The 26,315-nt window shown below is 38.6% G+C and overlaps 3 protein-coding genes across 4 annotated transcripts in view; 1 reads left to right on the top strand and 2 right to left on the bottom strand.

The window, feature by feature from the left end:
- The window catches only part of LOC106878967 (KRR1 small subunit processome component homolog), a 52,913-nt gene extending 39,099 nt beyond the window's left edge, over nucleotides 1-13,814 (bottom strand). For both annotated transcript variants that reach the window (XM_052967756.2, XM_089352347.1), the window contains exons 1-4: nucleotides 13,692-13,814; nucleotides 12,791-12,978; nucleotides 7,109-7,243; nucleotides 4,092-4,217 (exon numbers count right to left, since the gene is read on the bottom strand). In XM_052967756.2, coding sequence (XP_052823716.1) covers nucleotides 4,092-4,217; nucleotides 7,109-7,243; nucleotides 12,791-12,978; nucleotides 13,692-13,737 — 495 coding nt within the window. In that variant the 5' untranslated portion in view covers nucleotides 13,738-13,814. The remainder of the gene's footprint in view (nucleotides 1-4,091; nucleotides 4,218-7,108; nucleotides 7,244-12,790; nucleotides 12,979-13,691) is intronic.
- A 582-nt stretch (nucleotides 13,815-14,396) lies between these two features.
- LOC106878968 (DNA-directed RNA polymerase II subunit RPB9) lies at nucleotides 14,397-15,280 on the top strand. Its single transcript, XM_014928345.3, has one exon. It carries the CDS (start codon nucleotides 14,538-14,540, stop codon nucleotides 14,928-14,930), a length of 393 nt encoding a protein of 130 aa, XP_014783831.1. The 5' UTR covers nucleotides 14,397-14,537; the 3' UTR covers nucleotides 14,931-15,280.
- A 6,013-nt stretch (nucleotides 15,281-21,293) lies between these two features.
- Nucleotides 21,294-21,806, bottom strand: LOC149135566 (general transcription factor II-I repeat domain-containing protein 2-like). Its single transcript, XM_089353085.1, has one exon. The coding sequence runs from the start codon at nucleotides 21,804-21,806 to the stop codon at nucleotides 21,294-21,296; it is 513 nt and encodes a 170-aa protein (XP_089209211.1).
- Between the last annotated feature and the right edge of the window lie 4,509 nt (nucleotides 21,807-26,315).

Here is a 26,315-nt window from a genome sequence, read left to right as displayed (position 1 = left end):
GTGTGTGTATATATGTATATATATATATATGTATATATATATATATATATATATATATATATATATATATATATATATATATATATATATATATATATATATATATATATATATAATCATAAATATATAGGGATTGACAGTAACCTGCTTCTCCAACATACTGAGAATTCAGAAATAGCAGTCAAAGAACTACTGATTTCAAAACTACAAATTATTACTCCAGATTGATAGCGATATTTTTGATACACACAGAACAAAAACAGTAGAGAAGAGTAAAAAAACACTTGCCTTTAGTTAATTTAGTACAATTGTTTCACAGTTAAGAGTAAATAATACTCTATTCTGATCTTCAGCTAAATATTCTAATAAATTTGTTAATGTCTAAATAACTCACGTTAATTTTGACCATGTGAACATCAATACCACGTGAGGAAGACGTTAAGAAATTTATCGGCCAGTAAGTTCAAAATCCCTCGCCCTAATGAATTTCAATTCAGTGTGCATCAGAAATAGTCCCGCACAGGAAAGAGACTCGTACGAATTCCTGTGGTTTAACTATCCACCTTAGAGTTATTATTAAAATATAGATATGCAGGGCAGGGAATCGTCAATTAGTAATAAAATTAATAATTAACAATTTTGCCGGGTAGCTCAGTATGAAAAAACCTTCTTCGGTAAAAAACATTTATAATCATAAATATATAGGGATTGACAGTAACCTGCTTCTCCAACATACTGAGAATTCAGAAATAGCAGTCAAAGAACTACCGAAGAATGTTTTTTCATACTGAGCTACCCGGCAAAATTGTTAATTATTAATTTTATTACTAATTGACGATTCCCTGCCCTGCATATCTATATTTTAATAATAACTCTAAGGTGGATAGTTAAACCACAGGAATTCGTACGAGTCTCTTTCCTGTGCGGGACTATTTCTGATGCACACTGAATTGAAATTCATTAGGGCGAGGGATTTTGAACTTACTGGCCGATAAATTTCTTAACGTCTTCCTCACATGGTATTGATGTTCACATGGTCAAAATTAACGTGAGTTATTTAGACATTAACAAATTTATTAGAATATTTAGCTGAAGATCAGAATAGAGTATTATTTACTCTTAACTGTGAAATAATTGTACTAAATTAACTAAAGGCAAGTGTTTTTTTACTCTTCTCTACTGTTTTTTGTTCTGTGTGTATCAAAAATATCGCTATCAATCTGGAGTAATAATTTGTAGTTTTGAAATCAGTAGTTCTTTGACTGCTATTTCTGAATTCTCAGTATGTTGGAGAAGCAGGTTACTGTCAATCCCTATATATTTATGATTATAAATGTTTTTTACCGAAGAAGGTTTTTTCATACTGAGCTACCCGGCAAAATTGTTAATTATTAATTTTATTACTAATTGACGATTCCCTGCCCTGCATATCTATATATATATATATATATAGATATGTGTGTGTGAATAGAGAGAGAGAGAGAATATGGGGGGATTAGTTCACTGGTGATTTAAACAAATAGGTACACTGAGTAAGTGCTATAATTGGTCATCCGTTAGGTTCCAAGTTCACAGCTGAGGCTGGAGTGAGAGATCCCTATTAGTTAGGCTTCTGTGTTAGCAGGTATATATTAGAGGAAAAGGACAACAAACTAATAAATACGTGTATGATACGAACAAAAAGATATATTTTTCAAATGCAGAATTGCCGTTAGAACAACAAAAATACTGGGTAAATTACTCTTAGAAGGCGGAAAAATTTGTCAACAAACAGCCATGAGACTTGAATCCACATCCCCCAAGACTCTGGACGAGTGCTTTACCATTAAGCTAAACTGCCTGCTGACAAATTTATCCACTAAATCGCTTATTGAACAATATGTGTATATAAATATAAACAAACTAACATTTATTTCTATTAGAAGCGTTGGAATGTGTATTGTATGATACAAACAAGAAAAAAATATTCTTTCTTGCTGTTAAAATAGCAGAAATACTGGGAGAATTACCCGTACAAAGGCAGAAAGAAAAAAATATTTTGTTTGTATCGTACAATACACATTTTGATACTTTTACCCAGTATTTCTGCTGTTCTAATGGCAATTCAGTGTTTGCAAAAAAACAAATTCTTGTTTATATCACACAATACACATTTTGACACTGCCACACTGCTAACAGCATTCCTGTCCATGACTTGCACTGCTCTCACATGTCAATCATTTACATTCAGTTTTCTTAGTGACTACAAGACTTAAGAGTGCAAAGATCTTTAGGTCAATGAATGATATGTATAGTGAACTGTTCTTGGCTAAAATCTAAACTATATCTCTTCTACAGTAATCTTTTTAGCGGGAGGGAATGTTATGCAAATTGTGTTATGATATAAAGTGAATGTGAATTTGATGATCAGAGAGAGAGAGAGTGGCCATTTTGAATAACCTACGTTGAATCAAGAATATCATGGATAACACTATATGACGCTTTACTGTTTTGGAGTATGACTGGAAATTAGTTTCTTTGAACCAGGAATTACTGGTCATACATAACAGTCCATCAATTTGGTGCTGCTTTAGTTTCATTTCTACATCTTTGCTCTTGTAGCAGCTGACGATGGCACTGCTATACCAGTCATTAGAATGGTACCTGCTTCAGTTACATAACTGACAATGTGAAGTCTTAGTGTGTGTTCTAGTTTGCCAGATATTTTCAGTATCACAGTGACTATCTTTGATGGTTTGGTTAATTTGCCTACCAACATACCTTTGATGACTGTCTCAACCCTATGGCTGCCATTTTCAATAGTTGGCCACCATGTTGAACCCACTAGGATAGTTCTTCCCTCTCTCTCTTCTCCATACATTCTCCTCAATCAGTAACCTCTCTAACTAACATTTTCATAAGACAATTCTATATTTAAGGGATGAGGAATTATGTACACATTATTTACATTTGACAGATATTTGTCCTCATCTTGTTTGTTGTTAACACAACGTTTCGGCTGATATACCCTCCAGCCTTCATCAGGTGTCTTGGGGAAATTTCGAACTTGGGTTCTCATTCCTAAGGTATTTTTCGATGTTGTTGTTATTATTATTATTATTATTATTATTATTCAGGTCACTGCCTGGAATCGAACTCGGAATCTTGGGGTTAGTAGCCCGCGCTCTTAATCACTACGGGCATATGGTGTAGTGATTAAGAGCGTGGGCTATTAACCCCAAGATTCTGAGTTCGATTCCAGGCAGTGACCTGAATAATAATAATAATAATAATAACAACAACATCAAAAAATACCTTAGGAATGAGAACCCAGGTTCGAAATTTCCCCAAGACACCTGATGAAGGTTGGAGGGTATATCAGCCGAAACGTGTTAACAACAAACAAGATGAGGACAACTATCTGTCAAATGTAAATAATGTAACATTTTCATGTCTACTTTTTCAAGTTTTCATTCAGACAATGTACCGTTATCATTCCATACACACTTTTCTCCAATGTACACCTAATTTACATACACTGCACTGCAATCTGGAACACCTTGGGCAGGTGAAATTGCTAAGCATTCTGTATTTTAATAACTGTACATGGGAAATGCAAACATGAAAGAAACAGATGTTTGTTTGAAACAAAGAGAACTCTCTTAAAGGTATTGAAAGACCAAATGGTAATTGTGTTAAATTAAGTGGTTTATTAACTATTTATACACACACACACACACATACATACATTAACATGGCTGAGTATTCCACCCTTAACGTAATTGTTGGGCAGAATCAGCATGACAGAATGTGATGAGGTTGTACCTTTGAATTACAGGTAGAATATATTTGATTGATTTCTATACAATTTCCATCAACCCAATTTTGTTCCCAAGGTATGAGGGTGATCCAAGGTTACAGACAATGATATTTACCTAAGCTGTTATGCAGTGGGACCCAACTGGGGACCTTGTGGCTGCAAAATGAACATCTTAACAGTTCACTTGTATGACGAAAGCCTTAGGTGTGACAAAGTTGATAATGGAAAAACATTTCCAGTAGAAAAAGCATTTTAGAAAATGATGAGAGAAATTCCAAGAAATCATACATACTTTTAAAGTTGATCCATTTGGGCCAATCAGTCTCTGTCTACGTTTAATAAATCGTTCTTTCTTATTAACAGTGGTTCCTATCTTAATAATATCACAATAAATGCCATCCTCTAATACTCGAACTGCCTAAAGAGATAAAACAGTAAAAAATAATCAATAACATTCATTTATTTCTCACTACAATCAGCATTTGTTTATTGTTAATGCACAGTTTTGATAAATTGATAGATTGGGAGAAGCATTCAACTTCTGTAATTTAGGGGGAAGAGGTCATTATTTCTGTTGTAAGTCAGGTGAGAAGGCATAGTGCCATTGACCTTTGCAGGTCATACTTCCAGACAGATTCAGGAAGTTAATGTCTAGACTGAAAAACTGAAGGTAAATGTGTAGCAAGAAAAAAGCAGGTCATCCAGAGATGTGGCCATTTAGTTGGAATCTTTAATATATAGTTTGGAGGTTTTGAAGGATGGCAACGGGATTTGTTTGTACATTTAGATACTGAACAGTCCTACCAGTCAGGTTGATAGTGGACTATCCCATCAGTCAAGCTCATAGTGGACTGTTCCACCAAGCCAGATGATAGTGGACTGTTCTACCAGTCCAGATGGTAGTGAACTGTTTCACTAGCACAGATGATAGTGGACTGTCCTACCAGCCACGCTGAGAGTGGAATGTCCTACCAGTCACTGGACAATCACACCAGTCAAATTGACAGGGAAGCTGATAATGGACTGCCCCATTAGCTAAGCTGATAGTGGACTGTTCCACCATTCATCTTGATAGTAGACTGTCCCTTCAGACAAGCTGATAATGGATTGTCCTAACAGTGAAGTGGATAGTGGACTGTCCTACTAGTCCACTTCATAGGGGTGTGTGTAATCAGCCAAATTGATAGTGGATTGTCCCATCAAACAAGCTGAAAGGTGACTGTCCCATCTGACAAGTCGATAGTAGACTGTTCTAGCAATCATGTTGACAGAGAATTATTCAGTCATGTTCATGCTGTCCTGTCACATTACCAAAGTTAAGAAACTGTCCTATCAGTCAAGTTCAAAATGGATAGTACCACCAGGCAAGTTGATAGTGTATTGTCCCATCAGCCAAGTTCATAGTGGACTATACATCCAGTCAAGTTGATAGTGGACTATCCCACTAGTCAATTTGGTAGAGGACTGTCCTTCCAGTTATGCTGAGTCTGGACTGTCATATCACATGAGTTGTTAGAGGACTGTCATGTCAATCAAGTAATTAGTGGAGGGTCCCATCAGTCAAGTTAACAGTGGACAATTTCACAAGTGATGTCGATAGTGGATTGTCCTACAAGTCAAGTTGATAAATTGATAGTTGACTGTCCAACCAATGTCAATAGAGAACTGTCCAAACATCAAAATTGATAGCAGATTGTTGAGTCAGACAAGTTCATTCTGCGATCAGTCAAGTTGATAGCAGACTGTCCCAGCTGACAAGATGATAGGGAAGCATCCCACCATTGAAGCTGATAGTGGAATGCCCAAACAAGTTCATAGTAGACTGTTCTATCTGATTGTTGACAGTGGACTGTCCAGCAAGCCAAATTGATACTCGACTATCATACTAGTGAAGCAGATAATACACTGTCCTACCAGTCAAGTTCATAATGAACTGTCTTACCAGTTATGTTCACAGTAGACTGTTCTAGAAGTCAAGTCAATAGTGGACTGACCTACCAGTGAAGTTGATAGTGTACTGTCCCATCAGTTAAGTTCATAGTAGACTATACCATCATTCAAGTTGAAAAAGGACTGCCCTAGCAGTCAAGTTGATAGTGGACTGTCCCATCACCCAAGTTGACATTGGACTGTACCACCTCCCAGTCAAATTAATAGTGGAAGGTTCCATCGGTCGAGTGAGTAGTGGAATGTCCCATCAATGCAACTGATTGTCAACTGTGACACTAATCAAGTTAAAAGTTGACTATCCTATCAATCAAGTTAATAGTGGCATGTTTTACCAGTCAAGTGAGTAGTGGACTCTTCAAACAGAAAAATTCATAGTGTCCTGTCCAATCAGTTATGTTGATAACAAACTGTCCTACAAGTCAATTGATAGTGTACAGTCATCTCACTCAAAGTGATAGTGGACTGTTCCATCAGTCTAGGTGATAGAAAACTGTCCTAAGAGGCAAAATGATAGCAGAATCTTACAAGTCAAGTGGAGAGTGCACTGTCCTACCAGGAAAGTTGATAGCATACTACCCTGTCAGTCAAGTTGATAGGGGACTGTCCCTTCAGTCAAATTAATAGTAGACTGTCCGACCAGTCAAATTGACAGTGGATTGTCCGACCAGCCAAGTTCATAGTGGACTATACATCTAGTCAAGTTGATAGTGGACTGAGCTACCAGGCATGTTAAGAGTGGACTGTTCTACAAGTTGATAGTGTATGGTTTTAGCAGGAAATTCATCAGTAGAATGTTTCACCAGTCAAATTTTTTGCAGATTTTCCTAACAGTCAAGTTGATTATAGACTCTCTTAACAGTTGAGTTGATTATACACTGTCCTAAAAGTCAAGCTGATAGTGGACTGTCCTAGCAGTGAAAATCACAATGGACTATGTCAGAAGTCAAGTTGACCAACCAAATGGTAAACATTCATATCCTTTCAATGATTCTGTTTAATTAAAGTGTCTTGTTACCTCACACTGCTGAGATGAAATCTTCCCTTGGGCTAGACCAGGAAAGGATGGTTATCTGGAGGTATTACAGAAGTGAGTTTCTTGCAAGAACAACACTACAGGCTACAGAATCCACCAGTGAACTTTGTAAAACCACTATACAGTCACTTGATCTGTTAGAAATATCAGCTAAACATCCCTTACATCTTACCTTGCTCTCCTGGAAAAGGATACATTCAACAATGAATTAGTTCTCAATATACTAGATGGGATGGGTACATCTAGAATGCATTTGGGCATAGAGTTACTCTGCAGCTAAACAACAATAAAATAAAAAAAATTATAAAATAAGAAATGAAACTAACCTGCTGAAAGGGAACACTTCGAGAAAGTAATTTAATTAAGTCTCGAGCTTTGATAATTATGAATGGGTCCCAGGTCTTTCTGGTGGTTAGGACAGTCATTTTACCCTCAACCAGATCGAGTTGGCATTTTAATCCCTAGAAGAAAAGTAAATAGGAGAGTTAGTCATTGCTGAAACCTATATTTAAAGCTTTTTGCCTCAAAACTAAATTAATGGAAAAGGAAATCTCTAGGAAGTTTCATATTAAAGTTTTCAAATTATCTTTCTGTTTTTAGTCTTGTGTGTGTCCTGCATTTGAGCATGTAATAACACAGAAAAGTTTCAAAATGGGAAAGTAATTCATCAGGGCTTTCTCCATGCTTATCCAACATCAGCACTGAGTGAATATTGACCAAATTCACTCACAAGGCATTGATCGGGTGGCCTGAAGCTATAGTAGAAGACACTTGCCCAAGGTCTGCAATGGGACTGAACCCAAAATCATGTAGTTGCAAAGAAAGGTTTTTGAACCTCACAGCCATGTTGGTGCCTACAAAATTAAGATGACCAAAGAACATTTGATGATGTTTTATTTCATATTCAATCATAATATCTATTATAATTGTTTATTATTTTATGCTCATTAATCAGAATATTTGTCATAAGTGTTTATCATTTTAAGAAAATTTAATTACTTCAACTGTATTTTATAAGCTCCATAAAGTCTACCGTTTATACAACAAAGCTTTGTTCTCATGCATGCTTGGATGATAATGTGAATAAAGATATCACCAAATATTAGTCCAAAACATTTCCAAAACTTCAGAATTGCAAAATGGTTTCATCATCATTTAACGTCCACCTTCCATGCAGGCATGCATTGGACGGTTTGGCAGGAGCCAGCCAGGTAGAAACTACCCTAGGCTACTGTGTCTGTTTTGGCATGGTTTTTATGACTGGACGCCTTTCCTAACACCAACCACTCCACAGAGTGGACTGAGTGCTTTTTACATGGCACCAGCACAGGCGAGGTCAGTTTTGGCATGTTTTTTACAGTTGGATTGGATGCTTTTTATGTGGTACCAGCACTAGCAAGGTCACCAAGTAACTTGTAAGACAAGTAATTTTTAGAGGAGAGGAAGCATTGGAGGAAGGGGTGATGAAAATTTATAATCTCAAGCATAAATTTGTTTAAACAACAAATAATTCTTTCACTTATCTTTTACTGAGTGTAGTTCTACCATGTATAAAAGTCAGAACATTTTAATTTAGACAAGGATCCTACATGATATATCTTACAAAATGTTTTTAGTTTAATATCAAACATATTCATTATTTTACATGTTTACCATGCTGGCATGGGTTAAGTGGACAATTGCTGTTGAGCAAATAGGAACATGAGCATAAAAAGTATGAGATAAAGAGATGGATAATAGAGACAGGGGTAACAGTGGTGTGGGTGAAAGATGTGTAATAAGAAAGGTGTATGACAGAGTGGGTAAGTGACAGATATGTTTGCAGATAAGAGGCCAGCAAAAAATAACCAATGATGTAGAGTTAACAGTATGCATATATATCATCAACATACTCCTTCCATGCTGGTATGAGTTGGATGGTTTGACAGGAATTGACAAGTCAAAAACCTGTACCAAGTTCTGTCTGCTTTGGCAGTTTCTGCAGCTGGATGCCCTTCCTAATGCCAACCACTTTACAGAATGGACTCTGTGCTTTTTACATGGTACCAGGAACAGTAAGGTCACCAAGTAATTTGCAAGACAAGACTCCTCAACTGAGTGGGAGGTAGTACTGAGAGAGGTGGCTTTGTACTAGGTAATAAGAAGTTAGAGTATGAATAGAGAAATGTCTTACAGTAGAAGAGATACATGGCTACCTTAGTTGGAGAGAGAGACAAGATGGTGAAGATGTGATAGGGCATACATTCAAAATACAGGGGTTGGAGAGGGTGAATTGGTGGGAGATGGAGTGGAAGAGGAATGCAGAGTGGACACAGGTAGGAGGTGGTGTTCAGAGAATATATTGTGAGGAAGAGGGACATATTGAGTGCATGTAGGTTTGCAAGGGAGAGTGGGAGATAGAGGAGAATGGAATACAGTAAGCATGAACATGGCTGGGGAAGAAAAGAGGTGTTAGGAAAATGAGATGTGGTGGAGAGGTTTGTTGGAGACAAGGTGTAGGGATATGGACGTAAAGGACATACCTTTATGACCTTGATTTTACATAGCTAGGTAGGTCTTCTCAGGCACAACAAAATACCAATCATCAAAATACCTTGCAATCTCCTCTGTAAGGCTCAACTTCTGAAGATCATTTTTCACCACTTTCCCATGTCTTCCTAGATATGCATACATATATATCTATCTAAATATACATGCCTCTCTCTCTCTCTAGAGAGAGAGAGAGAGAGAGAGAGAGAGAGAGAGAGAGAGAGAGAGAGAGAGAGAGAGAGAGAGAGAGAGGGAGAGAGAGAGAGAGAGAGAGAGAGAGAGAGAGAGACAGAGAGACAGAGAGAGAGAGAGACAGAGAGAGAGACAGAGAGAGAGAGAGAGAGAGAGATAAAGACAGATATGGTTACTCTATGAGGTTATCTTGGGTTTCACATCCATAAAGTGCTAGGCTTTACAGTGCTTCTTCAGACCCTAGGCCTATGACCTCTCTACAAAACAGGAGGAAAAGACCTCATTATTTAATGTCAACAACAGGGGATTGTCTCCCCTACTCGTAACTGACCCTGCTATCATGTGGATCCCAGGACTCCAACAGGAATTTCCTGAAGTGCAAGCAGAGTCTGAGGACCTTTGTCCTGGAGTTAAGGATGTACTCCAAGTTGAGGAAGTCCTTTAATATCCTCGTCCATTTGGCTACACAGTTTACAACACTTGGTCCCACTTATCTATGGGCTTGGATTTTCTAGGATCTTCCATATTATGTGTGGAGTTCTGTCATCCTTCAGGAAGTAGTGTGTCTCCTTTTTAGGATCCTGAAAGAGAATCTGTGGTTGGAGAGGTGCTGCTTGAAAGAGTTACCAGAACATCCAATGTATCTCATAGACGACTCCCACAGTTTCACAATGACCTCCTACTGGGCATCTGTTGCAGTCCCTGCATGAGCATCCTGCTTCCACTCGTGGTCTAGGGGTATTAACTATAATGTTCTTAATATTGGGGACACAGCTAAAAGAGACCCCCAGGGTGTGTCTGTTGAAAATGCACCCATACCTATGTGAATGTGCAAAGTGTTTATCTAAGGAAGATCCTACCTATACACATTTTACGTTGAGGGAGAAGGCCCAAACAAAATTATATTTCTGTGGTGCTTCCTTCTACAGGTTTTGAGGACCCAGCATGTAGAAGATGTGGCTGAGGTGATAGCCAACCCCAGTAGCAGCAGCTTTCGCAATGACTACTACAGTCACAGGAATAACAGTACCAATAGCAACAGCACCAATCCTAACAAAGATAGCAGCTGCACAATCGCCAGCAGCATCCTGAACAGAAATAGCAGCACCACAATCACCAATGATATCAATAACAATAGCAACAGTATCACCCACCATGATAGCACAGATAACAGCTCCAACAATACTAATGATGAGGGCCATAACAGCAGCATCAACATTGCCAACACCCACACACAGAGATACATCAGATGATCTGGTAACTTGTTCAAGCAGCTCCTCTCCAACCACAGATCCTCTTTCAGGATCTAGGAAAGGAGATACGCTATGTCCTTAGCCAACTATGTTTGGCAGCTGAAGGACAACAGAACTCCACATATAATATCATGGAAGATCCTAGAAAATCCAGGCCCCTACATAAATAGCCAAACGGACAAGGATATTAAAGGACACCCTTGACTCGGGGAACATCCTTAACTCCAGGAAGGTGGTCTTCAGACCCTGCTTGCATTTCAGGAAATTCCTGTTGGTGCCCTGAGATCCACATAACAGGGTCAATTACGAGTAGAGGAGACAATCCTCTGTTGTTGACAGAGTAATGAGGTCTTTTCCTCCTCTGTTTTGTAGAGAGGCCATAATTTTAGGTCTGAAGAAACACTGAAAAGCCAAGTGCTTTATGGACATGAAATTCAGGGTAACCTCACAGAGCACCCATATCTATATACTCTACTGCTCTATAACTTAGAGAGTGCTTCTTTTTCAGATTTATGATTTACCCACTGTGTATATATATATATGTAGATAGATATATGTGTGTGTGTGTGTGTATACAGTATGGCACCCACATCAGTGACAGGCCCATAAAAGGGAAAGTGAGTTGCTCCTTTCATCTGTAGACTGGGATGACACCTTGAGTAAGTGCTAGGAACCCCTTAGCTCCCACGCTACAGATGTCAGCAGAAAGATGGTAAAGATGTCAGCAGAAAGATATTGGATAACTGACAAAATGGAAGAGTTCTAGACCAATGGCTTGAAAGTTATTGTGGCCAAGAAGAATCTGTATCATCATTTTTCAGAGTCAACTAACAAGCGAGCTGCTCCTGTGGGACAACCTCATTGCTGACCATGCTTGTTGCACTCTTGTGCACCACTTAGTATTCAGAGACAGTGTGGTGGGCTGACACCAAATGCCTCACTCACCATTCAAAGATTTCTGAACAGAATAGTCAACATCAAGCTGTGACAGACAATATATATATATAGGTACAAGAGTGACTGTGTGGTAAGAAGCTTGCTTCTCAACCACATGATTCCAGGTTCAGTTACAATGCGTGGCACATTGGGCAAGTGTCTTCTACTATGGCCTTGGGCCAACCAAAGCCTTGTTAGTGGATTTGGTAGATAGAAACTGAAAGAAGCCCATCATGTGTATATATATATATATATATATATATATATATATATATATTTGTATAATATTCTCCAATTTTTTTTTCTGTCCTCACTGCTTTCTTCCAAGGAATCTAATGCTCTTAGCTTAGTTTTTCCTTGGGGCTGACCAGATTGGAGCAATCTTGAGTATAACCAACCGAAATTGCAAAGATAATCTGGAACTCGACTGAGGAAAGAAAACTCTGAATGACCTGTCTTTGTATCATCTATCTGAATGTTTTGTTGTCCCTTTTTTGTATCACCTAACTGTCTGGATGTTTTGCGTTCGTCCCATTTTATATTTTTATATATATATATATATATATATATATATAATGTGTGTGTGTATGTATGTATGAATTTGTGTGTCTCTTTGTTGCCCCACCATCACTTGACAACTGATGTTGGTGTGTTTGTGTCACCATAATTTAGCGGTTCAGCTAGGGCTATTCTACACACCAGTTTTTTAATCTCTTTGCAGCTCCACCTGATGATTCTATTTCTCTCTACAACTTGTTCTTCTTCCTGTTATACTTTAAGCCCTCATCTCCTAGCATAAAGCCACCACTCTCAAATCTTAATGTCTTGCAAGCTGCATGGCAGCCTCTGTAATGCTGATGGAATGAAAAAAAAAAGCACCCAGTACACATAATAAAGTGGCTGGCATTAGAAAGGGTGCTTAGCTGTAGAAAACATACCAAAGCAAACACTGCAGCACAATTAAGTCCTTTAATCCCCATCTGCATTCTTGTCAAACCATCCAACCCATTCCAGCATAGAACATGGACGTTAAAAGATGATGATGATGATGCAATGTATTAAAAAACCCCAAACATTAGAAAATGCATATACACTTACATGCTCCTTAAGCACTTTCTCAACAAGAGGCCAGGCACTTTTTAAATATTTCTCACGATATTTAGGGAAAAGTGTAGCAAAAGAACTTTCACAGATCAAACCATGAATATTGTCTTCTCTTTGAAACTTTGGTTCTGTCCATTCTTCAGGAACTGTCAGTAAGTTTTCACTCCCTTTTGATTTAGTCTCTGAAAGTAAACATGCAAACTTTCATTCAAATGTATTTTATATATTTCATTCTTGTATATATCATGACAGATGCTGTTGAATGATCATATTACACAGCAGTTAGCTACCAATACAAATATAATAAGCAATTTTAGCAGGCAATATCAGTTGTATGTCTATAGTCTTAAAGACTACTAACATACAACTGACGCCAGCCTAAAGTAATTTGGCCATCGTCGCTTGTTGACATTTGCTGTAAAAAGAAGAAAAATAGAAAACCAGAAGCATATTGATGGCTTTAATAAATTTCTATTGACAGTGTTGATGAAAATTCCTTCCACTGTTATAACTTATTTCAAGAATAACGATTAATGTTAACTACATTCACACATGTATATATTTGAGAGTATACATATATCACTCAGCAAGAATTAAAAAATAATAAACTGTTACTCGAAAATAGATTGCATTAAATGATGATATCAAATTAGTTATAGAATACTTATTCTATTGTGTAAACATCAAGAATAATACATCTGTAACGCATTTAAACAGTTTTTATTTTCCAATGAAAATCGGGACGACAAAACATGTGTAAAGAAGCACGTGTAGAATGAATGAAAGATAAGTACAAATATACGTTAGAAATTTATTTTAAAACTCAAACATTAAGTCATAAAAAGTTATTCTGAAAATATAATGTATAAAAACAAACGTATGAAATAAGAATCACCTTTTAATTTTTTTACAGGGGATTCGAGAAGTTGCTGCGACGCCATACTTGGATTGTATCTATACACAGTTCCGTATATGTGTGTGTGTGTATGTGTATATATATATATATATATATATATATATATATATATATATATATATATATATATATATATATAGTTTTAGGGAAAATATTTTAATTGAGTTTTTACCTGTAATTTTGGATTTTATCCCTAATATTATTGTTATATATATATAGAGAGAGGGGGGGGGGGACATTAAGTATTTATAAACTCCATCCTAGAATTAGTATTCTTATTATATTTATCCTACATTATATCGATATAACCATGATGCAACCCCGAAACTCTGGCTCGGCATAATGGAATAGGAGCTTTATTTACATATTATTAACGTTACCATAAACGAATTTCAAAAATTGTTCGAGTAATATGATACTATAACAATTTATTATTGAATTTTTTAAATATTATGAGTTGTTTGAGTGGTTATTATTGTTAAATTAATTTATCATATCTTTTTTATTCAAAATATAAATATGGCATTTATATACATAAAATTTATACATATAACCACCAAATAACTCTGTATCAATTTTAATTTAAATATAAAAGATTTAATATTGAAGAAGATAAAATATATTAATTTGCAATAAATGTAACTTTTGATAATGATTTCTGTTTTTGAAAGTTTTAAATAGCTATATTTATTTACGAAACTAACGTTTACATATATACCACCCAATTTTTAGAGTGTGTATTCTGGATTCTACTTCGTCTTTATCGGGATTTATGAAAACTTCTTAGGTTAGATTTCTTTGTTCCAAACCTATTAATTACTTTAAATGGCTGATAAAGACTTTTTTGAACCTACTGATTCTGGTCCAGGTTTTGTTGGTATCAAGTTTTGTAAAGAATGCAACAATATGTTGTATCCTAAAGAAGACAAAGCTAACAAAATTCTTTTGTATGCATGTCGTAATTGTCAATATCAAGAAATTGCAGACAACACGTGTATTTATGTGAACAGAATCACTGCTGAAGTGGATGAATTTACACAGATTATTGGTGATGTAATAGCTGATCCAACATTGCCGAGAACAGAAGATCATCCTTGTCCAAGATGCGGCCATAGACAAGCTGTATTTTTCCAGTCTCATAGTTCCAAGGCCGAGGAAGGCATGAAATTATATTATGTTTGTACTAATCAACAGTGTATTCATCAATGGACTGAGTAATAACACACGTGTGTATTATTATTACTTGTGGCATTTATTACATAACATTCTTTTATTTGTTTCAGTCATTTAACTGTGGCCATGCTGGAGCACATTTGGTATATTATTGGCTTAATAAGTCTAAAACTACTGAAAGTATATATTTTTTAATGACTCATATAATTTGATTGTAATTAATTTCAAGAAGTTTTCTGTAGTTACATGTATTGGAACATAGGCTAACTTCAAGCAGTTGCAGACTGTTAAAATACACAAAGCTATTCGTTTTAAATACCTTTTGGTGTTTCAGGCTATAAATTTATCATCTATTGTATATGGATCATGTTCATTATAAACATTGGGTTTACATATTTTGTTGTTGTTTTCCTTTATATTATTCAGCAAGAAACGATTTCTCAATATTTAATGAACGACTAAATGTGTTGAATTCTAAGATATATTTAAATATTCTTCACTTTCATGAAACTGGTTTAACATGTATAAAAAAATAGGCATAACTCCTGTAGTTATGCCAAAAAATACTTATTTGCATTATTAAATTGGAAGAAAACGTGGATTTAAGACAGTAAAAGTATTTCCGCACAAGTCAGTGCAACTTCGGCGTTTTACTCTCTTAGTGTTGGTACCTTAAATATCACAACTTAGAGCTCCCATATTACTTATAGTGACACTCTTGAGAATTGGAATTCTTTATTTTTAGCAAACCACTTCGTCTTCTCATCGGATCGAATCTGAGTATCTACTGACTCTGAATGCTATTGATTTCGCCTTTCCCAATTATTCTCCCTAAACCGTTATAATCAATTTGATCATTACATCAATTAAAATTGAGCCAATAAAGGAGCTGGTGCAATGCCTCGCACCCTGCTGTCTTAAAAGAAGGACACTTTAGATACTATAGTCATGAATGCACTGTTTGAAATAAAGGCAGGCTGGTCACGTCTGAATTTTTTGTGTCTGTTTAGAGCTGATCTGGAGTTAAACAACACCATAATACTTTCACAGAAAGATTGCCTACTTTTAAGTACTCAGGATACATACTACATTCATTTCATTTCAGTCATCAATTTTGATGAAACTTTTGTTTATTCTAGTGGCAATAAGAGGGTTTTAGGTAAATTTTTTACGTAAATTCAGATCAGTTATTTGGTCTCACCATTCTTGAAGGCCTTAAAAGAGTCCTAGGACCTGCCTTGCTTGTTTTTAGTAAGCAATTAATACACATACACATTCGTACATACATTATTTTAACTTTTACTGATTTGTTTCCTTATTTTGATAACATATATAGACGTAGATAGTATATGTGTGTCTGTGTATGACACTGGCATAAATGACGTTTGCTTTGCGACCACATGGTTTTGGGTTCAGTCCCGTTGCATTGCATCTTGGCCAACTGAAGCCTTGTGAGTGGATTTGGTCGACGGAAACTAAAAGCAACCCATCGTATACGTATGTGCGTACATATGGAGGTGTGTGTTTGTAGCTCCTTGTCTTGACATCACATCATTGTTCTGAAAAAGCATCACCATCGTACAAGTGGTGTTCTTCATTTCCACTGTTTGAAAACGTCCAGCTACTGGAAAATATTACCTTGCTTGGAAACTGGTGAGGTTGACAACAAGAAGGGCATCTGATATTAGAAAATCTGCCTCAAGGAACTCTGTCTGGCCCATGCACACATGAAAAAGTTGATGTTAAAATGTTGATGACTTTTTAATTTGGCATGTTGTGTGTAGTATGAGGAACGAAGTGCAATTCACCTACCTCTCAGGTTCTCTTGCAGTGTCAACTTTCCAGCTGGGTTACATCTGAAAGGCACCCTATCCACCTAATCTATGGCCAGCACCTAACAGAAAATTCCCTCTCTAGCTCATACATTGACATGCATCCATCTGCAGCAATTGCCTCAAAGTGAAGAGGCCCATGTAACCTCCCTTTATCCTGCTCTTCTGGTAGGGCCACTCAAACACTGACTCTTTACTTCTGGTTCACTTCATCCCCACACGTCCTCTGATCTCGAAGATCACCTCACTTCACTCCATGTTAAAATCTCCACAGGGATGGAGCGCCGTTCACGTCCTCTCCACCCCCTTCATCATCCAATGAAGCAGCAATTTTGCGAACATCCAAAACATGACATGACATTCCATCCACAGAGACGTTATTTTTGAAATTGACAGCCGTCAGTGTTCATCTATTTCACTGAAATGTGCAGCATGCCTTTGGAGTCTTGACTCAGACCTCACCTGCACGAAGGCAAGCTCTCTTTCTCTCTTTCACAGGGCACTGTGATGCTGTACGTGGGTGTCGTCATTCATACCTGAATATTGCTCTGTGTGGCAATGACTCCTTAGCCTGTCCTGATTGGGGTGACATATTGTACCAAAATACCTCCTCTAGTGGTGAGATGCATCCCCTCTCTGCCATGACCTTGAGCATGTGATGGTGTCTTTCCACAATCCCATTTCTACTCAGGCTGAAGAAGCAGTGCACATGACACTTATCCAGCACCTCCAAACAAAATGCAGTGCCATTGTCCATCGGCAATTCATCTACAGGACCCTACTCCAGAAATATCTTGCTCAGGGTTTGTTCAACCTCATCTGCAGTGCCCATATTGCCATATGACCTGGTCCAGTGTCAACCATTGAGAGATGTGTCCCCTGCTGGTAGTGTGTCACATCCACTGCCAATCATCTCCAGTTGTGCTTTACTGAGATATTTCCAGACTCATGCACACCTGGAGAGATTGACATCTGTCACAGCTCCTGATCACTTTTTGAATGCTCTGCCTAGTAACATCAGAGTCAACTTTCCTGGAAAGATACAATGTTCTATCCACACCCATAAGATACATGGTATGCAGTCTCCTTAGCTCTGAGTCACCTGGTTGACACACTACAGTGCTCCCCTGCTCCAGATCTTCAGGCACTGCCAACCAGGCCTTTTTCATCCTGGTTATAATGTCTGCCATATTCCTTCCTGAAGGCACAAAGACTGTGCACAACTTCAAACTAAATTTGACAGCTAACTCTCCTAGGTGGTGCTTTACTAACATCTCTGCAGCCCCTTTTGTTCGAACCTTCCATTCATTGGTGATCACTGATACCACCCATCCAAACACAGTAGCCAAATTATTTTGGATTTCAATAGTATGCAGTCCCCATCTCAGGACCAGGTTCACGCCCTTCAGCACTGTGTCCAATTCAGCCATGTTTATGTGGTTGTAATCATCTACTTTTCTCAACTGGACTGCGTCCTCCACTTCAACACCCCTGATTTCCAGGACAACCCCTATTGCCTTGCTGCTAGCATCATACCATATGGTCCCTTTCTCCAATTTGGGCACATACCAGCTTCCTCTTACTGGGTCTTCTGCTCTTACCCTCTCTAGGATCTCCTGCATCATCACCATGGTCCTCTCTCCCACTTTGTCTCCGCAGCTTGTCTGCTCATGTCTTGACATAGCTGCATGCTGTTTGAAGCCACCCTACAATTGGATAGTGGCCCAATAGTCACTCACATATCAAGAACAGTTCTTGTCTGTTCATGCTGGTGCCCTGTTCCAGAATCTCATTTCCTCTCTGAAATACCAATACCTGTCTTGTCTCTTTGTAGCTTAAACCCCAGTGCAGCTCCTCCAAACATTGGCTCCAGTGGTTTCGTGGTTAGCCTGAACTTCTTCAGATGCCCTATGATCTCTGCAGCAGACACTACAGTCTTGTCTTCCAAGATGTCATCCATACAGGAATTAGTGGCCTTTTTACCTTTCCCAGGGTAAATTTGAGCACTGTTGCTATGATCTTTGGTGCAGAATTCAGCCTATCATCATCATCATCATCATCGTTTAACGTCTGCTTTCCATGCTAGCATGGGTTGGACGATTTGACTGAGGACTGGTGCAACGAGATGGCTACACCAGGCTCCAATCTAATTTGGCAGAGTTTCTACAGCTGGATGCCCTTCCTAACGCCAACCACTCAGAGAGTGTAGTGGGTGCTTTTACGTGTCACCCGCACGAAAACGGCCACGCTCGAAATGGTGTCTTTTATGTGCCACCCGCACAAGAGCCAGTCCAGGGGCACTGGCAACGATCTCGCTCGAAAACCCTACAAGGCCAGTCAGGCGGTACTGGCAACAGTCACGCTCAGGATGGTACATCTTATGTGCCACCCGCACAAGAGCCAGTCCAGGGGCACTGGCAACGATCTCACTTGGCTTGCCGGGTCTTCTCACGCACAGCACATTTCCAAAGGTCTCGGTCAGTAGTCATCGCCTCGGTGAGGCCCAATGTTCGAAGGTCTTGCCTCACCACCTCAGCCCAGGTCTTCCTGGGCCTACCTCTTCCACGGGTTCCCTCAACTGTTAGGGAGTGGCACTTTTTCACGCAGCTATCCTCATTCATTCTCACCACATGTCCAAACCAGCGCAATCGTCTCTCTTGCACACCACTACTGACGCTTCTTATGTTCAGCTTTTCTCTCAAGATACTTACACTCTGACGGGTATGCACATTTACATTACACATCCAGCGGAGCATACTGGCTTCATTCCTTGCCTAGTCAAACAGTATGTCTGGCCCTTATGTCTCACAAGCTGATACTTCCACAATTTCTCATTCACATGGAGCTGCAGATATGCCAACTTCAAGTCAACAATTGTTGCAGCCCTCATCATCTGCCTCCATTTTTGCAATGTCTCCCCACAAACAGTAATCTTGCTTCCTGTGTAGCAAAATACATAGTCATTCAGCTCTCAAAAGTCCAGTTCCAGCCTGACCTTGCCCTTCGTTGGCTACACCATTGCCATTAGCAGCAGCACTCTGCTCTTTGCTTTCTCCTTCCACTGGATTAGGATATCCTCCTTGATCCATCTCTCTACCTCAAACTCATTCGTGGCATCTCCTTTCAAGGTATGCTGATAAAAGCTTAGCCTGTTCCTCAGTGTCAGGTGCTCACCTTTCCAGCACCATTCAACTGTCCACTACTGATCATTGAACGCTGCCTGAAATCCTTATCTTCAATGGTGTAAGCCAGGGGTGTCGAACTCAATTGCACAGGGGGCCAAAACTCAAAGCACACTTAGGTTGCAGGCTGAACAGGATAAACATTTATTGAACAGACTAAAACATTTTGAACAGGAACATATATTGAAACGGTATATAAATTTGTTCCAACTTAAATATTTTGCTCTGCATAAAATATCTCCTGTCAAAATTATAAAAATTTTAAATAAGAACATGTTGCAAAAAAAATATATATATATAAATAAATGTGCTTCCTGTGAAAATTAAAATAATAAATCAAAACTTTCAATTTTCTTTATGCAATTTTGTCCAAGCTACATACTTAGCATCTTTTCTTGGCAATGAGTTCATTGGTGTTTGGGGCTAGGTTATGTGTTGTTGAAACTGTAGCAACAGGAGAAGGCGACAAGGAATGGCTCCTTTAGTACATCACATGGTCGATACAAATAAAAATATGAAAAGAGGATAAATGAGTATGAGTGCCAAAAAGAAAAGAGAGACACAACCGGTAGAAGGTTTAAGAAAAGATTTTATTGATATGTCAACTTGTGTGTCTGTGTGTGTGCGACATATAAACATAATAATAGACAGGCCATCATGTATGCTTAGTGTGTATGTACAAACATAGATGTATGTGTGTGTGATAAGTACAGAGCATCAAAAAGAGTTCAAAATGACGTTAGAAGAATGTTCAGACACTACGATAAACACCAGTTTGTAGTCAGGGTACCAGTAGTTGAGGTGCTGTATCAAGAAGTTGAGGCCGCAATGCAGAGCCGATTGAAGTACTGTCGCATAAGAAGTTGCGGCTACAATGCTGCTGCCAGTCTTTTGTTACAGGAGGTTGTCGCAGGTTGTATTTGCTGTTAACCATGGTGTAGTAAATCATACACACTGTGGAGATAGAACCTGTGCAAGCGTCGCTGGTTAGTGTGTATGTAGAGAGATGATGTTGACGCTAAGAAGCTGGAGGTCCTGAATGCTGCTGGACAAAGTGTTGATGAGTCGTCATTGGAACTGGATGTGTGGTCAGTGGCTAGACCTCAGAAGGTCTGGAGCCAAAAGACTGACAACTGTGACAGTGAGAGGCTGGCTTTTTATAACATGCTGTTGGCTGAAACTGGGGTTTAGAAAAGACTGTCTCATGCAACCTTATCTGAAGGCTGTGATTGGTTGGGTTGCATCATGGCGCACAATAGAACGAGACAAAATGTGCCAATACCAACCAATCAGAGTAGTGGACCTAACAGGGTCCAAAGGTGCGGCCAAAGGCTAGCTGTTATTCACTATGTCCGTATTTATGTATATATAACAGAGAGAGAGAGAGAAGTACGCTACAAGACTTTCAGGATGGATTGCTGGTGTTTATCTGTGAGACAACTCCTATGTGACATTTTTTTCATTTTCATCACAGAGAACAGCTGCTCACACAGATATTTGCTTCCAAACAGAGACAGCATTTGAGCTGTGTGTAAACAGAGCTGGAGAATTGCTTCATATATGAAGCAAGTGAACTGTGTGGGCCCCAGAGTTGTACTTCCATTACACTGCAGTTCTATCAGCTTCATTTGAATCTGTAGAGGTACAGTTTCCACATTGACAGCAAATGGGTTGCGAAGCAGCTCAAAATTATTTTTCTGTGCTTCAAAGTCACTAAAGCACCGTGTGAATTCAGTGCGGGGCACACTCGATTTATCAACAAAGTGCTGCTTTGGGAACACTGTAGTGCTGACTTGGCTCAACATTACTTGGCAACCGGGAAAGTGAGACAAGTTCAATTTGTGCGTTTGTGTCTCCCCTAAGTGCACTTGAAATGCCTTCACTGCATCATACATATCACAGATCATGCGATCCCATCCCTGGAGCTGGATGTTTAAAGCATTGAGATGTGCAGTTATGTCAACCAGGAACACCAACTCGCATTTCCACTTTTTATCCCACAGAACTTTGGATTCTTTTCATTTACTGTCCATGGCGTGACATATCTCCTCAACCAGCTCAAAAGCTATTTTCAGGACCTTTCTCCAACTGAGCCACCACACCTCCATATGATAAGGCACATCACTGAACTTTGAATGTATTTCCAGCAGGAAAGACTGAAATTGACAGTGATTTAACCCTTTGGCTTGGATAAAGTTTATGGTTTGCGTTACAGTGCTCATTACATGTTCCATTTTCATGGCTTTAGCGCACAGCGTTTCCTGGTGTGATGCAGTGATATGTTGTCGACTCACCAGCACAGTTCTTTTCTTGCATCTTTAAATGTATCCTACCCACTAGTTCACTTTTTTCATTGCACATCACTAGTACTCCTTCTATTATAAGTCCAAGGTAGTTTCGTGTTGGTTACACTTTGACATATTTTTTCAAAAAGGTCCTTTCCTATTGTCCCATCCATTGATTTAATGTCCAAAATTTCCTCCATGACGAACAAATTGGAGTCCACTCCACAGATGATGATAGCCAGCTGTGCCGTATCAGTCGTGTCAGTAGTCTCATCCACAGCAAGAGAGTATGCAACAAAATCTTTTCCTTTTTCAATCAACTGTTTTTTCAAATTAGTGGCCATCTCACACACCCGATTAGCAACAGTATTTCTGCTAATACTCACATTAGCAAACAGTTGCTTCTTATCTGGACACAAAAGGCCACACGTTTTCATCACGCAGCTCTTCACAAACTCTGGCCAGGCTGGTTTTGTGATCTCCTCTACCACAATAAAACTTGCTTTAACAGCAGCTTCACTTTGGGATTTTGCTTTGGTTAAAAAAAGTCTGTTGTAATGTGAGATTCCTCTTCAACTCGTCTACTTTTCATTACTTCTGCTCAGCAGTGAGGTATTTATACTTGTCCTGATGTTTTGTCTAGTAGCGTTTGAGATTATGTGGTGTTTGAAATTGGTCCAAATGCTGATATCAAAATGGTCCCGTGGGCCAGATAAAATTGCTGCACGAGCCGGGAGTTTGACATGTCTGGTGTAAGCAGTACAATACTCACTGGGACTCTGCCCTCTTTCTTGTTGCAGACTCACAGTGCATGATGCCCCTGTGCTACCAAATGAAACCATGTCTCCACTAACAATGACACCTCCTAGGCAGTTGATCACATCCATGCCCATCACCACATCAATTCCTTCTACCACATGGTCAATCACTATTATTCGCTCTCTTAATGTTGTGCCCCACACTGCCATCTCCACTTCACTGCCACCTTTACATCTAATTACACTGCCATCAACTGCCCTAACACTACTCATCCCCTTCTATTTTTTAGTCACCTTTAGGGTCACAAGAGACATTGTACAGCCTGTATCCATGAGGACTTTGAACACCTTTCCTCCAACCAGGACTTCAACTATAGGCAGCAACTGTACAAGAGCCTCTACTTGCTCACATGGAAAGTTTAAGAGGCAGCAACTTCCCTGTGGCCTTTTCCCTGGCTACAGTTTCTAGTGATATGCTCTGTCCACTTGCACTAGTAGCAAATGGGTTTGGGCTTTGACTCCTCACAGTCCCTTGCCATGTGCAGTCCCTGACACGTAAAACACTGGCCCATAAATGGCCATGGCTGCTTCACTTTTCTCTCCTCATTCTTCTACAATTGTTGCATGATACTGTGGGCTTCTGTAGTTGCCATTGCCACTGCATTTTGGCATTTTGCATCGACACAAGCTTCAGTGATGAGTTCGCTCATTATCTTCTCACTACTCGGCAGCTGTTGCAGCCACACCAATATCTCATCAAGGAAACCATTCATGAATGCCAACTGTGCTGACTTTTCTAATCCTTCTCCAGCAAAACCTGAGAGCATGGTCAGTCTCTGAATTTTTGCTGCATATATGTCCACCTGGCCTTTCCTAACTTGGTGAATGCAGCATATGATCCTTCTGTAAATGTTTCCTTTAAGTGCTGTTCAATCTTCTCTGCAACCAGTCGATCTGTTTCATCCATTTCAAGGTACAGTGCCAATGCGTTTCCCTCCAAAACAGAACCATGAGACTTGCTACATTTTCAATGCTTTGCAGCCTGGCCATCACCTTGATCTTCTGAATCCAGGTGATAACATCTCCCTCGCCACAGACAGGTCTGATGGCATCACTACCAATCCTTATTTTTGTTAACATATCGAAGAGGACAAAAAAAAAATACATGAAGGCTGAAATAGCTTGTATGAGGAGCAAAGTGCGATTCACGTACTTCTTGCAGTGTCAACTTTCCAGCTGGGTTACATCCGAAAGGCACCCTACACACCGAACCTAACAGCAAATTCCCTCTCTAGCACATGTCTGTCTACAATGACTACCCAGGAACAGAGAGGCCCATGCTTGTCCTACTTCCACCCATGTGATCCCCCTGACTCCTGCTCTTCTCAGCTGTTGATGTCACTGACCCTTTACTTCTGGTTCACCTCATCCCCACACTGTAATTATTCTAAATAATTTTATACAGCCTTGTACATACTGTATTTGATGGCCTAGACTATACTTTTGTAAAATAAATTACCACTAAAATAATATTCTAATTCCTCCATTTACCTGTATAACTTTATGTTATTACTGGTAATTATAATCAATTTATTACATCTACATTCAATATAAGCATACTGTTGGCGATTGTTCATCAATAGAACGCAGCACATGTTTTGTAAACATACATACTGTTTTGAGCCTACATTGAGTGCATTGGATGCAGGGGATTTATTTTTTAAGCCATTTTGGAGTAAAAAAAAAAAGGGGGCATCTTATATGCAATCAAATATGGTAATTATTTTTCAAGGACTATTTGTATTTTGACAAACTTGTGTCCCAAGACCTTTCTGGCTTTCTGAAAGAATGTAGATGTTGATAAAATAGTTCTTTAAATTTATTTCCAGTTAATCTAATATGTTTGGATATTGTAAACACTTTTGCTCAATGAAGGACTAATTTTGAAATACCTGAATTATATTTTGTACTAGCACTATAGCCCGGCTTTGCTCAGGATTAAGTTAGGATTACCTGAGTGATACCACCAATTGAAGCAAATTTGACACCCAGACGTAAGTTTTGTAAGAGGAATAGAGAGGCCTATCTTCTCCCGCAGAGATGTGAGAATCAGATCTCTCCATTCGAAAACATGAACTGTTTTGTAACATTGTTTACAAAATAATAGCTGATCGTTTGCGAAGGAGTGTGTCTACAGTCAAGACTTAAGATTTTTGCTCTGGTAACTTCTGCTCTCTCCCAAGTTCACGCACGACCAGCTATATGTCGTTATGAGTAGAGCAACGGATTCAGCAAATTTGGAAATTACTTGTGGAGAAACGGAGAATATCGTTTATATTGTGTATCACTCACTAAAAAGACGAAATTTAAAAAGTCTGTTATCTCTCTCTCTCTTTACACTTAACTCATGTTTGAAAATGCTGGTGTATTTCTCCAACTTGAAAATTGTTAGAAGTTATGGTTTAAAATTATTTTTAATGAAAAATTCACCTCTAAGGAAGCAAAAAATAAAAATAAATAAATGGCCGATTCCGGGCATTTTCGATCATGAGGAATCCATTGGTGTGACTCCCAGATTGCTATCTTGTAAGGTGTGGATTTCTATAGATGCAACACACACACACACACACACACACACACACACACACGCACACTCACAAACTCAGCTTTACAATATGTACTGATGCACAGTTTATGACCATTATGACATGTACACAAACAGCGAGTGTCAAATGATTTTACATTTTTTAATTTTTTACATGCCTGATATTGTCTATTTAATTTCATGCTTAAACTGCTTTCATTGTTATAAGGGGCTACTCTATTGAATGAAGATCTATACATCATGAACTATAGTGCACAAAAGTAGGTGTTAAAGATTTTACTGATGTGAGAGTTATGGTTTGATGGCTGTTAGAGATGAGAATTCAATTTACTTTCAAATGATGGCAAAGCAGTTCACAATACTTTACTAATATACAATAATGTACAATGGTCGAGTCATGATTAAGTAATTGATCAGTTTTAATGACTAGTTTTAATGCTAAAAATCAAAGAGTATCATTCTCCACAGCTGAATCCTTTTGCATGTCTCAGTAAAAAAGTGGTTTTTATAGATTTATTCACCTGAGTAAACTTAATTTTAAAACTGTAGGATTTGGGGAAATCTGTCAACATCATGGGGTTTGTTCAAGAATTTTGAATGTTAAGTCAACATGTTTCAGTTTGATTTGGAAAGTTTCATGTACTTCCCAAAGGCAAAGAAACATTTTGAAGAAATCAACTTTGCTGTTAGTAAGGACACTCTGCCGAAGAAACTACACCAAAGTAGACAGTGGAGCATGATGCAGTCCTTGGACCTGTCAGATCCTGT

Source organism: Octopus bimaculoides, chromosome 5 (assembly GCF_046866305.1).
Source record: "Octopus bimaculoides isolate indiv1 chromosome 5, ASM4686630v1, whole genome shotgun sequence".
NCBI classification, from domain to species: Eukaryota; Metazoa; Mollusca; class Cephalopoda; order Octopoda; family Octopodidae; genus Octopus; species Octopus bimaculoides.
Note: the sequence above shows the minus strand (reverse complement) of the source record. Positions and strands in the feature narration are given on the sequence as shown.

Excerpts from the sequence above, each read along its gene's own strand:
- LOC106878968 (XM_014928345.3), top strand. The coding sequence starts at position 14,538 with ATGGCTGATAAAGACTTTTTTGAACCTACTGATTCTGGTCCAGGTTTT.
- LOC149135566 (XM_089353085.1), bottom strand. The coding sequence starts at position 21,806 with ATGATCTGTGATATGTATGATGCAGTGAAGGCATTTCAAGTGCACTTA.